At 47.1% G+C, this 14,062-nt stretch overlaps 1 protein-coding gene across 1 annotated transcript in view; it reads left to right on the forward strand.

The window, feature by feature from the left end:
• Positions 1-2,095: 2,095 nt before the first annotated feature.
• The window catches only part of ca10a (carbonic anhydrase Xa), a 465,917-nt gene continuing 453,950 nt past the window's right edge, over positions 2,096-14,062 (forward strand). The window contains exons 1-2 of the mRNA XM_060844783.1: positions 2,096-2,192; positions 8,683-8,889. Of these exons, the coding sequence (XP_060700766.1) occupies positions 2,096-2,192; positions 8,683-8,889 (304 nt within the window). The remainder of the gene's footprint in view (positions 2,193-8,682; positions 8,890-14,062) is intronic.

The following is a 14,062-nucleotide window of genomic DNA, read 5'->3' on the forward strand; positions in this document are numbered from 1 at the left end:
CATTAATAATGCACTTTACAAGTTCAGTGAGGGAGTGAATATCTTTTGGTGCTGAGTTGTTTTAGATCAGGCTCATGAATTATAATGATGTGCTTATTCGTTTGAAGTGATTTGTCACCAGTAGGGCTCCCTAATTAGCCCTGAAGCCAACAGCCCCACTCAGTGATCAGCACTCCATCGCTTTCTGCATTGTATACTTTCCCCACTGAAAGGATCCTGCCTCAATACTCACTCCGGAGATTCATGAGGTCATTATTGGAAAGAGCTCCTCAGGCTGATTTCTGGGTCTCTTCCCACAGCTCCTCTATTTCCAGAGAGTCAGCTATTGCTGAGGCTCACAGTTCAATTCCACACCAGACACTGCAGCACTAACTGCACACTGACACTCGACCACAGTGCAGACAGAGCATTGCGCTGTTGGAGGGTCAGTGCTGAGGGATTACCGCACTGTCAGAGGGTCAGTGCTGAGGGAGTGCCGCACTGTTGGAGGGTCAGTGCTGAGGGAGTGCTGCAATGTTGGAGGGTCAGTATTGAGGGAATGCTGCACTGTCGGAGGGTCAGTACTGAGGGAGTGCCGCACTGTCGGAGGGTCAGTACTGAGAGAGTGCCGCACAGTCGGAGAGTCAGTGCTGAGGGAGTGCCGCACTGTCGGAGGGTCAGTGCTGTGGGAGTGCCGCACTGTCGGAGGGTCAGTGCTGTGGGAGTGCCACACTGTCGGAGGGTCAGTACTAAGGGAGTGCCGCACTGCTGGAGGGTCAGTGCTGAGGGAGTGCTGCACTGTCGGAGGGTCAGTGCTGAAGGAGTGCTGCACTGTTGGAGGGTCAGTACTAAGAGGGTGCTGCACTGTTGGAGGGTCAGTGCTGAGGGAGTGCCACAGTGTTCAACAGTCAGTAATGGGATAAACATTTTATTTTGAAAATAATTATTCTGATTAACCACTGAACTGTTCATGAAAGAACATAAAGGCCATAATGCAGCCATTGCTACTTAGCATGAGGAGCATTGAGATGGGTTTTTGAGCGGTTTATGTCTGGTTGAAATTTCTATACACTGTTTCCTTTTATTTGTGGTCCAGCACTTAGAATGAGAGACTGTCTTTACCTGCATTGCAGGGGTTTCAAGAAACCAGTGTTGTTCTGGTGTGATTTTCACAGTGCAATAACAACGGTACACAGGCTTGTACACAGGCGAAGGCTCACTCCCACTAACTCTCCAGTGGAGTTGAACCTGGATTTGGTGACCTCTTGTGCATCCCCGTAAATTCTTGTATATTCTTCAAAGGCAAAAAATACACAAACTGTGGGTAGGACTGAATTTCCACCTCTTTTCATATTTTCTCTGTAGCAGTCCTGTTTTTTTGAAAAAAGAAATAACATACATACTGAGGAATAAAGGATTTTAAATGTCCACAATATTTTGGGTTTCTAAGCCATTATTGTTCCAGCACCAAGCGCCCTTGAACTGTGAACTTGTATCATTCAGCTCCCGAATCTTCCAATTTAAAAAATGATCAGGAGTAAAGGCGTTGCTTTGGCAAGAACAAAGGTCAGTTTATTCCAGTCTGTAACTGGCTGACACTAAGAACAGACCTGTGAGAGTTATTATCCAAATACAGATATAAAGATTAAAGATAAAGACAGACAAAAGGTATTTATAAAACTGCGAACAAACTTGTTATAAACGTGAAGAGGTTGTAATTTGAATCAGAGTCCAGGGTTTGTGTTGTTGGTGAACTTTAGACAGTTCTAGGAAGGAGTAAAGCTGATGTTCCCATCATTACTGCTCTGGGGCTGGTATCTGTGGTGACCCTGGTTCAGTGCTGTGGGAGTGCCGCACTGTCGGAGGGTCAGTACTGAGGGAGCACACCTTCAGCAGTTCTGCCGTTTTCCCTGGTCCCTGTGGGGAGCCCAGGCTCTCACTTGCCTTCCCCCCCAGCCCCCCACCCCCAACCTCCTGCACAGTATTCCGTCTAAGACGGTCTCTCACAGCCTGGCTCCTGCACATCTACTTTGAGTTGGCTACTGCCGCAAAACGGTGAGACCTGGGGATTTGGTGAGGTTCCTCTCCCCTGCGTGGGGAAACTCTTGTCATCGATATGTTTCAGATTGCTGATGCAGAGAATCACACGGAACTGCAAATGGGCTTAGCAATGCACAACCTCAAGGAGCCTGCTGACATCGAAATGGACAAAGGTCCTCTGGCAGCCTTTTCCCTCGGCCTCCTTATTTCAATTTAAAGCAATATCAAAGCTATTACCCTTGTTCATGATGCACTCAATATCATGCAGTCTAGTCTTTCATAATTAAAATTGCAGCACATGAGAGCTTCTACAGATGGAGGTAGCCCAGGGGATATCCCTCCTCAAAGTGTGTGTATATATTGTGTGAGTTTGATCCATGTCTTTGTCACCAGCTCTCTGGGTGTAGGGATTTCTGTGTTATTATCTCATCGGTTTCATTTTATAAAGAGTACTAACCTGACATTTCGGTGTTTCCCGAGTCCCCACACTGGGGCAGTGTTTGCATCCTGTGTCCTAGAAATGACAGCATGAGAGACACATGGGAATGCGAGTAGAATTCCGTTCCTTCGGTGTTACTGGGTCAATATCCTCCCTTCCTCATTCCTGATCAAGGGTTTTTGCCTGAAATGTTGATTCTCCTGCTCCTCGGATGCTGCCTGACCTGCTGTGCTTTTCCAGCACCACTCTAATCTAGACTCTGACCTCCAGCATCACTTTCACCCAATAGCCTCCCTTAGGGCACCACCCACCCACAGCAGCTCACCAGCGCCTTCTCAAGGGCAACTAGGGACGGGTAATAAAAGCACTGATGTCCATGTCCCGAAAATGGATTAAATCATGACAATATGTGACATAAGGTTGAGAGTGTGGTGCTGGAAACACACAGCATCTGAGGAGCAGGAGAATTGATGTTCTGGGCAAAAGCCCTTCATCAGCAAGACATAAACCCTAACAATTCGTGGGCCTATGTTTCTCTGCTGAATGTCTGGGGCTCCTGTTCCATAGTCTGGGTTATAGTCAGGTTCAAACCCAACCCTTTCGCTCCTGAAGTGAAGACACAGTTAGCCCTGTGTTTACTCCCCAGGCTCTCTTTCAGACGGATAATTCAGCTTTTACTTTTAGCAATTGTCAGCACGGCAGGAAGGAGAGATTGATAATGAAATTGCACACTTCATTCGCAGGTCAGTGTGACACGGGGACTGGCTCACAGACAGCCTCACACTGAATGGGCTGTGCCCAGGGTTGGGACATACTGGATGTCCTTCTCTCACAGGCTGTGGCGTTTATAAAGACATTGGCTCGGATCACAGTCTCCAGTAATAACCTCGGCAGCGGGGAATGCAGGAAGGATCCTGGCGGTTGAACCTGTCTTTGAACTGCCAGCAAGCTTGGAGCGAACACAGATTGGCACGGAAGGAGGCAACTGGGTCTGATACCTCATCAACGTCGTGTGGACACTGGGGCTTAGGGATAGAGGTCACATTGAGACGCTGCTTCTCTCCCCAGCTGGATTTCAGTCAGAGTCCGGTGAATGACTGGTTACATGATCAGAGCCTTATTCAAAAAAATTGCTAACAGAGGATTATTATACTTTGTAAATGAGAAGAAAAAAGAAAATCTCTGGACAAAATCCCTTCTTCAAGCAAGCACCTGCAAATCTGTTCTTTTCAAACTGTGCTCTGCACCTTTCCAGCTATTTTTGTCACAAGAACTGGCTACTGTTAAACAGTGACACAATCTGGGCTCATTATGTGTGTGTGTGTGTGTGTGTGTGAGAGAGAGAGAGAGAGAACCTGGCAACTCTCATTCTGAAACAGGCAGCAGTGAGGAACTACTGTGTCAGTCTGAAGCAATCATTGAAATTGTCCCAGAGAAAGGTGTGTTTGAGAACTCTGTATATTGTTCATGAATTAACAAAGTTAACAATCACCCAGCCCAACACCAGCACCTCCACACCATGAATTAACTATATATATATATATATAGATAGAGAGAGAGAGAGAGAGAGAGAGAGAGAGAGAGAGAGAGAGAGGCAGGGACAGGTAGGATGAAAGAGACTGAGAGAAAACGAGAAACAGAGAGAAGCTGAAAATGAGAGAGAATGACCAAAAGTGACAGTGGGGGAGAAATGAAGACAGGAACAAGAAAGACAAACTGACAGGGAGAAAGATGGAGAGAGCAGAGGCTAAGAAATAGAGAAACAGAGAGGGGTACATAGAGAGACGGGGACAGACAGGCAGAGAGAGGAGATTGTTACAAGTGAGTGGCACTATGAAGATGCCGCTGTTGAGTTATGTTCTATGGTTCAACAAATTTTACTCATCCCTCAGTCTCCTGCCACCTCATAAGGTAAACGTGTTTGCTTCGGAAGTGGAAATCAAGTTGTGATTGTTTGTGAGGAAGACAAACAGCAAACTGATGGAAAAGAATCCAGTTTCTGACGTTGTTTCTGAATTACACTCCACTTGGAGGAGGAGCTGCGTTTTATCAGCCAAGTGCAGAGAGTAGGCTCCAGTGTTAAAGTTAGAGCTGGGTACAAAGAGATCCAGAATCTGTAGATCAGGAAATAATCCAGCCATAACACACAACATGATAGGATGGTGATCAGCTGCATTTTATCTTAATGCAGGGAATCTGAGGAAAGGACTCCTAAAAAGTGGATCATTTTCTAAATTTCAATCTGGCTCTGCCTTTAGCATTTAATGTTAACACTAGCCTAATTCTATTGATGTTTTTAATAAAATATCCTCATTCAATTATGTTAAATTGTTGTTTATTTCAGTTACAGTCTGTGGTAAACTAGCTGCCTGTTCAAAGCAGCTGAGGAGGGAGTTAATTACCAGCTCATTAGAACTGGTTCCCTCAGCAGCAACAGCTACTCAGGTCTTTGGAGTTCAGGCAGTAACACATGAGAGGTTTGCCTGCTCACACAGTCCATGCTCCAGGAGTACTGCAAGGCAGAGTACTTAGAATTTGGTCAGTGAGGAAATTTGTTGCAACAAGGAAGGAAGTCCTATTGGAGAGTTTTGCAGAATCAGGAATGGTCAAGGGAAGGTACAGGTGATAGTGAGGTCTGAGAACTGAAGACCAGATACATTCTGTGGATAATAGAAAAAGTGATGGGGTTCTGGTGAGATTTAATCTCTCTTTCCCCCACTAAATTGGAACTGCATTTCAACCAAGGACTGGAGAAATATGAATAACATTTAGATTAGATTACTGACAGTGTGGAAACACACCCTTCGGCCCAACAAGTCCACACCGACCCGCCGAAGCGCAACCCACCCATACCTCTACATTTACCCCTTACCTAACACTACGGGTAATTCAGCATGGCCAATTCACCTGACCCGCACATCATTGGACTGTGGGAGGAAACCGAAGCACCCGGAGGAAACCCACGCAGACACGGGGAGAACGTGCAAACTCCACACAGTCAGTCGCCTGAGTCGGGAATTGAACCCGGGTCTCAAGCGCTGTGAGGCAGCAGTGCTAACCACCGTGCCACCGTGCCACCCATTTATATGGCCTGGGGAATTGAATGATGTGATAAACTTCAGATAATCATTGAACAGAGACATTTATAAATAAACAAAGAAATAAAAGTATTGATAAATGAGCAAGGCTGGTCTAAGGTACACCAGAGCAGGCATAGTGTCTGGACAGCAGGGGATTTTGTAAACTGAAATATTCTCCTGAACAAAGGCTATGAGCCCTGACAACATCGTGGCAATAGTAATGAAGACCTGTGCTCCAGAACTTGCTGCGCCCCTTGCCAAGCTGATTCAGTACAGTTATAATACTGGCATCTATCTGACAACATGGAAAATTGCAGGCATGTCCTTTGCAATAGCCAGTTTTGAGATGGAGCTGAGCAGGTTATTGGTGAGCAGATGCTCATAGAATCCCGACAGTATGGAAACAGGTTCTTCAGCCCACCAACTCCACACCGACCCTCCAAAGTATATCCCATTTACCCCTGACTAATGCACCTAATCGACACATCCCTGAACACTACGGGCAATTTAGCATGGCCAATTCACTTAAGCTGCACATCTTTGTGACTGTGGGAGGAAACTGGAGCACCCTGAGGAAACCCACACACACACGGGGAGAATGTGCAAACTCCACACAGACAGCTGCCCGAGTTGGGAATCGAACCCGGGTCCCTGGTGCTGTGAAGCAGCAGTACTAACCAGTGAGCTATCGTGCCATTGATAGCACCTGTTAATGACACCTTCCATCACTTCACTGATGACAGAGAGTAGACTGATGGGGCGGGAATTGGCCGGGTTGGATTGGTCCTCCTTTTGTGGACAGGACACACAAAACCCAAAAAAAAATGGAAAGACATTTCTTGGCCCCTTCGAGCCCTCTTAATTCCTTCTGTAAGTTCTCTCATGCTGTCTTTGTATTTTTCATGAGCTCTGTCTATCTTCAGTTTTGTAAACCTTGTGAATATCTTCTTTTCTTTTCAACTAAGCTTTCAATTCTCTTGCCTTGCAGGGTTTCGAAATCTTGCCATCCTTATCCTTCACTTTCACAGGAACGTGCTGGTCTTGAACTCTGACCAACTGGCTTTTAAAAGATTCCCACATGCCAGATGTGGATTTACCCTCAAACAGCAACTCCTTTCCCTTCCCCAGTTTGCATTCCCCAGTTCCTGCCTAATGTGGTACAGGTCATTCTGCTATAATGTGCGTTTCGTTAATGTGAATTCGCTATAAAGCAATTGATGGATTGGGGACACTGTTTCTAAATCATGAACTATTAAAGTGTGTATTTCTAAATTCCATTCCAGCCCCATTAGTTAAAATGGTGCTGCTATTATGTGATTTTCTTATTGTATGAGAATGGGACTACCATGTTATAGCAGAACTGAGTGTAGCTAGCTTTCTCACTATTTAGTACTTTCATCCAAAATCTACTCCTTTTCATATCCAAAAGTAACTTAATACTTAGACTTACATTTGTTTATGGCGTTGTGGTTGGAGTGCCAGGCCTCTAGGAATTCTCTGGCATGTCTTTGCTTAGCCTGTCCCAGGATAGATGTGTTGTCCCAGTCGAAATGATGGTTTTTGTCATCCGTGTGTAGGGATATGATGGAGAGGGGGTCATGTCTTTTTGTGGCTAGCTGGTGTTCGTGTATCCTGGTGGCTAACTTTCTTCCTGTTTGTCCTATGTAGTGTTTGTGGCAGTCCTTGCATGGAATTTTATAGACGACGTTGGCTTTGTCCATGGGATGTACTGGGTCTTTTAAGTTTGTTAGTTTTTGTCTGAGAGTGTTGGTGGGTTTGGGTGCTACTAGGATTCCAAGGGGTCTCAGTAGTCTGGCTGTCATTTCTGAAACTTCTTTGATGTACAGTAAGGTGGTTAGCGTTTCTGGCTGTGCTTGGTGTGCTTGTGGTGGTTTGTTCTTGAGGGGTTTGGGTTTTAGGTTCTGTGTTTGGATTTAGTTTCAGGGTTGAGTTTAGGTTTTAGATTTGTTCATGGACTCGTGTTTTAGATTCGGAGTTTACGTTTTGGATTTGGGGTTGTTCTTTGGGTTTTAGGTTTAGGTGTTTAGTTTTGGATTCAGGTTTCAGTTTGAGTTTAGAGCTTGAGTTTGCATTTTGGATTTGGGTTTTTGTTTGGGTTTCATGTTTTGGAGATCAGTTTTGGGTTGGGTTTTGAATTTGGAGCATGGGCTTTGGCTACATCTTGGGTTTTCCGTTTGGTTTGAGTATGGATTTTGGATTTTAGGTTTGGGATTTGAGTTTTGGGTTTGGGTTTTGGTTTGTTGGAGGTCGAGTTTGGATTTTGGATTTTGATTTGGGTTTAGTGTTTCACCTTTGGATTTTTGTTTAAGTTTTGTTGTAGGTCTGAAATCTTGGATTTGGTTTTGGGCATGGGTTTTGGCGTTTTGCTTTAGGTTTTGAATTTGGAGTGTGGGTTTTGGATTTTAGGTTTGGGGGCTTTGGGTGGTTTTTAGGTTTCGGTTTTGCTGTTTGAGTTCTTGGATTGGGTTTTGTTTGTGAACGTTGGGTTTGGGGTTTGTGGGAGAACATTCATGCTCTTGGCCGAGTCAGCGTTAATTTGTTTCTCTGCTGGACTCCTATTTCGTCCACCATTCCTTCAGTCTGTCCCGGTCCCCTCACTCTCCCTTTCTCACTCCCTCACACTCACTCTCTCCCTCTTTCCAGCTGTCTCTGTCCATCTCTCTCTCTCTCCCATTCTCCTGAGCTACTTTCTCTGTTTCTGGTCTCTGATCCTTTCTCTTCTGCGCTCTTGAGTTTGTCTCTGTCTGTGTTTCTGATTCTCTCTCCAATTCTCTCGCACATTCCCCGATTTTCTCTCTCTCTCTCTCTCAGTTGCTCGTGTCCATCCCTCTTCCTCCGTGTCTGTGATTCTCTCCCTCCCTCCCTCCCTCTCGCTGTGATATTGCGCTGATGTAGGATTCGGGAGTTTGCGGTGAGTCGATGACAGTGGGAGCCTGGGGCAGGGCGGCTCGGGATTGCTGCTGCTGCTGCTGCTGTTTGCGGTGAAGTTGCGGACGGACGGAGGGACCGAGACAGAGACAGAGACAGAGACAGAGAGAGGGAGAGGGGAGAGAGGAGGGAGGGGGGGGGGGGGCAGAGACCGGTGGCGGTACCGCGATGCTGCTGCTCATCTCCCGCCTGCAGGAACCAGCGGGTCCGCTCCGCGCCGCCGGCTCGCCCCTGGATCTGTGACCGACAGAGATCCGCCAGAGATCCGCCGGGATCCGCCAGAGATCCGCCGGGATCCGCCAGAGATCCGCCGGGATCCAGGAGATTGCTTCCCCGGGATCATGGAGAGGATCTGGGAGTTACTGCTGCTTGTCCAGAGCCAGATGCTGCTCTGTGTCTCCGGTAAGGGCAAACCCCCAGCCCCCCCCCCTCACCCCCACCCCCACCCCCCTCCCCCCAACCCCATCATCACCCCCACCCCCCTCCCCCCAACCCCCCTCACTCTCACCCCCCTCACCCCCACCCCCCTCATCCCTACTCCCCTCACCCCCAACCCCCTCACCCCATCCCCCCTCACCCCCACCCCCCACCCCAAAAAAACCCCAACCCCGTGTACCTGCATTGACCAGCCGACAGACTCATCCCCCATCTTTGAGAGAACTCACTTTTGAGAGCGTAAGAAGACATCCCACCCCCCCCCCCACCCCCAACCCCCACTGGGCCAGCAACCCCCTACACCCCCCCCACCCCCCCACACACACACACACCACCACATCACCCCTCCCCCCTCCCATTGCGCCAGGAACCCCCTGCACCCCACCTCCCTACCCCTCCACCACCCCATAACCCCCCCCCCGCATTCATCACTCACTCCACCCCCCCCGGAGGTTTTCTGAGCAGCTCAAGGTCGTGGGGCGGGGGGGGGGAGTTGGAGTTGGAGGAGGGAGGGTCAGTGAGAGAGAGAGGGAGGGGTGAGTTGGGGAAGGGGGTTAGGGGGAGAGGGGAGGGGCAAAGGGGCTGAGGGGGGGATGAAGGTGAGGTCCGGCCGGGCTGTGACGGGGGGGGGGGCAGCTCACAAACAGCAGGGGGCTCCTTACAACCCCCCCCACCCCCGGAGGAGGGAGAGAGGGGACGGGGTAGGAGGGGAAGGGGAGAGGTGTTAGGGTGAGGGGGAGAGTGAAGGGGGTAAGGAGGGGGAGAGATAGGGAGAGTGTGAGGGGGGAGGGGGAGAATGAGAGGGAGTGGGAGAGAGGGGGGAGAGGGGGAGAGAGGGAGAGGGGGGAGAGGGGGGAGAGAGGGGGGAGAGGGTGGAGAGAGGGAGAGGGGGAGAGAGGGGGGAGAGGGGTAGAGGGGGGAGAGAGGGGGGAGAGGGGGAGCTGTAAGTCCCGCATCCTCCAGCAGTGACTCGGTGAGACTCCGTGAGAGCCCATTCCCACCCCCGAGAGAGATACCTTGTCGGGGAGAGGGGGTGAGTGTGAGAGTAAATGAGTGTGTAACTGGGTGAGTGTGACAGTGAGTGAGTGTGTAACTGGGTGAGTGTGACAATGAGTGTGTAACTGGGTGATTGTGACAGTGAATGAGTGTGTAACTGGGTGAGTGTGTGTGTAACTAGATGTGTGACAATGAGTGAGTGTGTAACTGGGTGAGTGTGACAATGAGTGTGTAACTGGGTGATTGTGACAGTGAATGAGTGTGTAACTGGGTGAGTGTGTGTGTGTAACTGGGTGTGTGACAATGAGTGAGTGTGTAACTGGGTGAGTGTGAGTGAGTGTGAGCCGGGTCTTGGGGAGAGCGGGTGGATTGTGTCAGTGGATTATTTAATGCCCTCCCCCCCACCCCCTGCCTGCTTTCCCAGAGTGAATGGCCGGTGGGAATGAACCCGGGGGTCCCGGAGAAACGGCTTTGTGTTTAATTATAAACCCCCTTGTGTCAGGGTGGGATTTGGTTTGGGACATTTCAGGGAGCGCTCTCTTCTGTGCCCGGGCTGTGTGTGACCCACTCCGGGGATCCCATTCCCAAAGCGCAGTGGTTTGGAAGGAGATGCTGCTGAGATGATGGGGAGGGGGTAGTTGTTAATTGCAGACACTAATATCCCCCCCAAGCAGGGCTTTACTTGTTACTGTGGTGCAGGAGGACAGTGTGCCGCTGCTGCCCTGGGATGTGGTGGTAGAGTTGGCACCAATTGGGTCAGTGTGAACCTGAGCATGTGCTGAGCCAGGGATGGGGACAGCACTCCGGGGGTGAACACTCCCCCCCCCCCCCCCCACACACACACACACACCCACCCACACACTCCCCGGACACTGACCAGCCGCCTCTCCCCTCCCTCACTGCAACAGCCATCTCCAACAGTCCGGCAGACAGCAGGAAGTTTGCAGCTTTAATCCTGATTGAGTGTCGGATCTGAGAGCAGGAGGCGGCAGCACTGATCCCTGTGTTCGACACCGAGCCCACCTCTCCCGCTCGGCACTCACACATCAACCTGGTTAAACACGCATCAATCACTCCCTCAGTCAATCGACCGGAAAATCCGACACTCTCAGTCACACGCACACAAAAGAGAAAGAGCCGAAAACCATGAATGTGGTTTGCAAATTAAATTATAAATGTTTTGGCTCTCCCTTCCTCTTTGCAATCAATCAACCAACCTGCAATTCAGCAGTTAGTGATTCATAGAACCATTCCAGTCAGTAACTCACACTAACCAGAGATTAATTCAATAACTAGTCAGGAACTCACACTAACCAGTGATTAATACAATATAGTAGTCAGTAACTCACTCTAACCAGAAATTAATACAATAATTTCAGTCAGTAACTCACACTAACCAGAGATTAATACAATAGCTACAGTCAGTAACTCACACTAACCAGAAATTAATATAATAACTGCAGTCAGTAACTCACACTAACCAGTGATTAATACAATATAGTACAGTCAGTAACTCACTCTAACCAGAGATTAATACAATAATTCCAGTCAGTAACTCACACTAACCAGTGATTAATACTGTACAATAAAGACAATCAGCAACTCACTGCCTAATGTCATGATAGATTTCAGAAACTTGTCCTAATGCACTTTAATCACTCACTGAGATTAACGTAATGATTTATTTCAGTAACAATCCTAATAAATGAGTAACATAACCCCCCATCAGTGATTAATTTGACAATTTTGTTTAGTAAGTTATGTTAATCAGTCTTTTATACAATAATACCTTTCAGCAGCTCACTCTAACCAATGCTTAATAGTCATTTATCTTAACAAGTTACATGAACTGGTGATAAATTTAATCATATTTCAGTAACTTCTCACTCTAACCAGCAAGTGATAGTATTATGTATTTCAGTAGCTCACCCTAACCTGTAATTAATCTCACAACTTCACTCAGTCTCTCTCTCTAATCAGTGATCAATGGATTACAGTATGTCAGTATTTCAACTCACCAGGGATTAATGTGACAATTTATTTCTGTAACTCACTCTAATTTGTGATTAATAAAGCAATTTTTATTAGCAACTCTCTCTAACATGTGATTAATATAATCATGTTTTTTTTCAGTTCTCCCTCTAACCAATGATTAATGTAGTAATGTTTTTTCTGTAAGTCATTCTGACCATTAATTAAATTAATGTTATCCATCATATCATTTCCTCTTTGGGCCCTACAACACCAGTGCCCCGAGATTTTCCTGCTGCATTCTCTGTGGTGATGCCTCAGTCAGTCAGAACCAACTTACCAACCAATCAATGTCCTCTTCCAATAAATCAGAAATTAAAATTACATGACTGCACATGCTGGCAATCTGAGGCAAACAGAGAATACTGGAGAAGCTCAGTAAGGTGTGGCATTCTCTGGAGAGAAACACAGAGTTAATGTTTCAAGTCTTGTTTCAAAATATCTTCTTCTCTTATGGTATAAATGTTGTGATTGTTAGAAATTTGCCATTCTTGTGTTTGCTGCGCTGAGTGCAAGATGAAGGGTTTCAGCAACATATCTGTGACTTCAGCCATGATGCTGTATTTCAGTAAATCCTCAATCTGAACAACTGATTTCTGCTATTATTCAGCTATGGTGGAGAAAGTGAGGACTGCAGATGCTGGAGATCAGAGCTGAAAATGTGTTGCTGGAAAAGCGCAGCAGGTCAGGCAGCATCCAAGGAGCAGGAGAATCGACGTTACGGGCATTCCTGAAGAAGGGCTCCCGAAACGTCAACTCTCCTGCTCCTTGGATGCTGCCTGACCTGCTGCGCTTTTCCAGCAACACATTTTCAGCTATAATTCAGCTGTCCCACTCTCTGAGGTCAGGAAGTGAGGTTGAGAAGGTGGGGCCTTTGTGATGATCTCAGCCAATGGGAACTGTGTTGTAGATATGATTGCATTGCAAACTGAGATAACCAACATCAACTCAACTGAATCAGTGAAGAGCAAAATATCTTTCAACAGCACACCCTAGCTATTGCTTAATAAAGTAGTGGAGTTTAGAACTCCCGTTTTAATCATTAATTCCTACTAACTCTAATCAACCTTTGAAATAATAATGCCACAGTTCCTCAATGTAAGTCCACCTGGTTCACTAATGTCCTTTTGGAGAGGAAACTGTCATCCTTACCTGGCCGACACGTGACTCCAGACCCACAGCAATGGGGTTGACTCTTAACTGCCCTCTGGGCAATTAAGGATGGGCAGCAAATGCTGGCCTGGCCAGTGACACCCACATCCCGTGAATGAATAAAACAAAAGCAGTGATTATTTTAATAATGACTTTCTTTAACTCAATTTAACTAGTGATTAATGTAACAATGCAGATCACTAATTCCTCAATATTTTGGGAATGTCAGGTTAATCACACTGTCAAGTTTGTGAATGTATTTAAGTGAAAGAATAAAAAGGTGGTAGCTATTAATAGTCTGAGCACAGATACATAGGAAACAACTCTAAGACTGAGTAGTCAATAAACTCTACCAACAAAAAGAGGTGTCTTAGTTTTCCAGTTTGGTTTCAGAGTTCAGCTGTTTGTCTTCACAGAATAATGCTGGTTTGTAGGAGGTCATTCAACCCAATGTGTTTCTCTGAAGAAGTGAGTCAATTTTCCTCAGTTCTCCTCATTTCCCATAACCCTTCACTCTTCCTTCCATTTTCCAATGCTCGATGTTGAGCAACTCTGGTGCCACTGAAACTGTTTCTCCTTCGTAAGTCAATTAAAACACTTCATGGTATGGAACACTGCCATTAAATTCACTCTGCTCTAAAGCAATCAATCCCAGCCTCTCCAGTCCCTCAACTCTGATCATGCTATTTTTAAAATCAGAAATGGACATGAGCTGGACCAGCATTTATTGTCTGTCCCTAGTTGCCCCTTGAGAAAGTGGGGATGAGCTGCCTTCTTGACCCACTGCAGTCCATGTGCTGCAGTTAGCCCCACAATGCCCTTAGGGAGGGAATTCCAGGATTCTGACCCAGCAACACTGGGGAATATTGGTATATTTCCAAGTCAGGATGTGGAGTGGCTTGGAGGGGAACTTGCAGAAGGGTGGTGTTACCACGTATCTGCTGCTCTTTTCCTTCTAGAT

Source organism: Hemiscyllium ocellatum, chromosome 25 (assembly GCF_020745735.1).
Source record: "Hemiscyllium ocellatum isolate sHemOce1 chromosome 25, sHemOce1.pat.X.cur, whole genome shotgun sequence".
NCBI lineage: Eukaryota > Metazoa > Chordata > Chondrichthyes > Orectolobiformes > Hemiscylliidae > Hemiscyllium > Hemiscyllium ocellatum.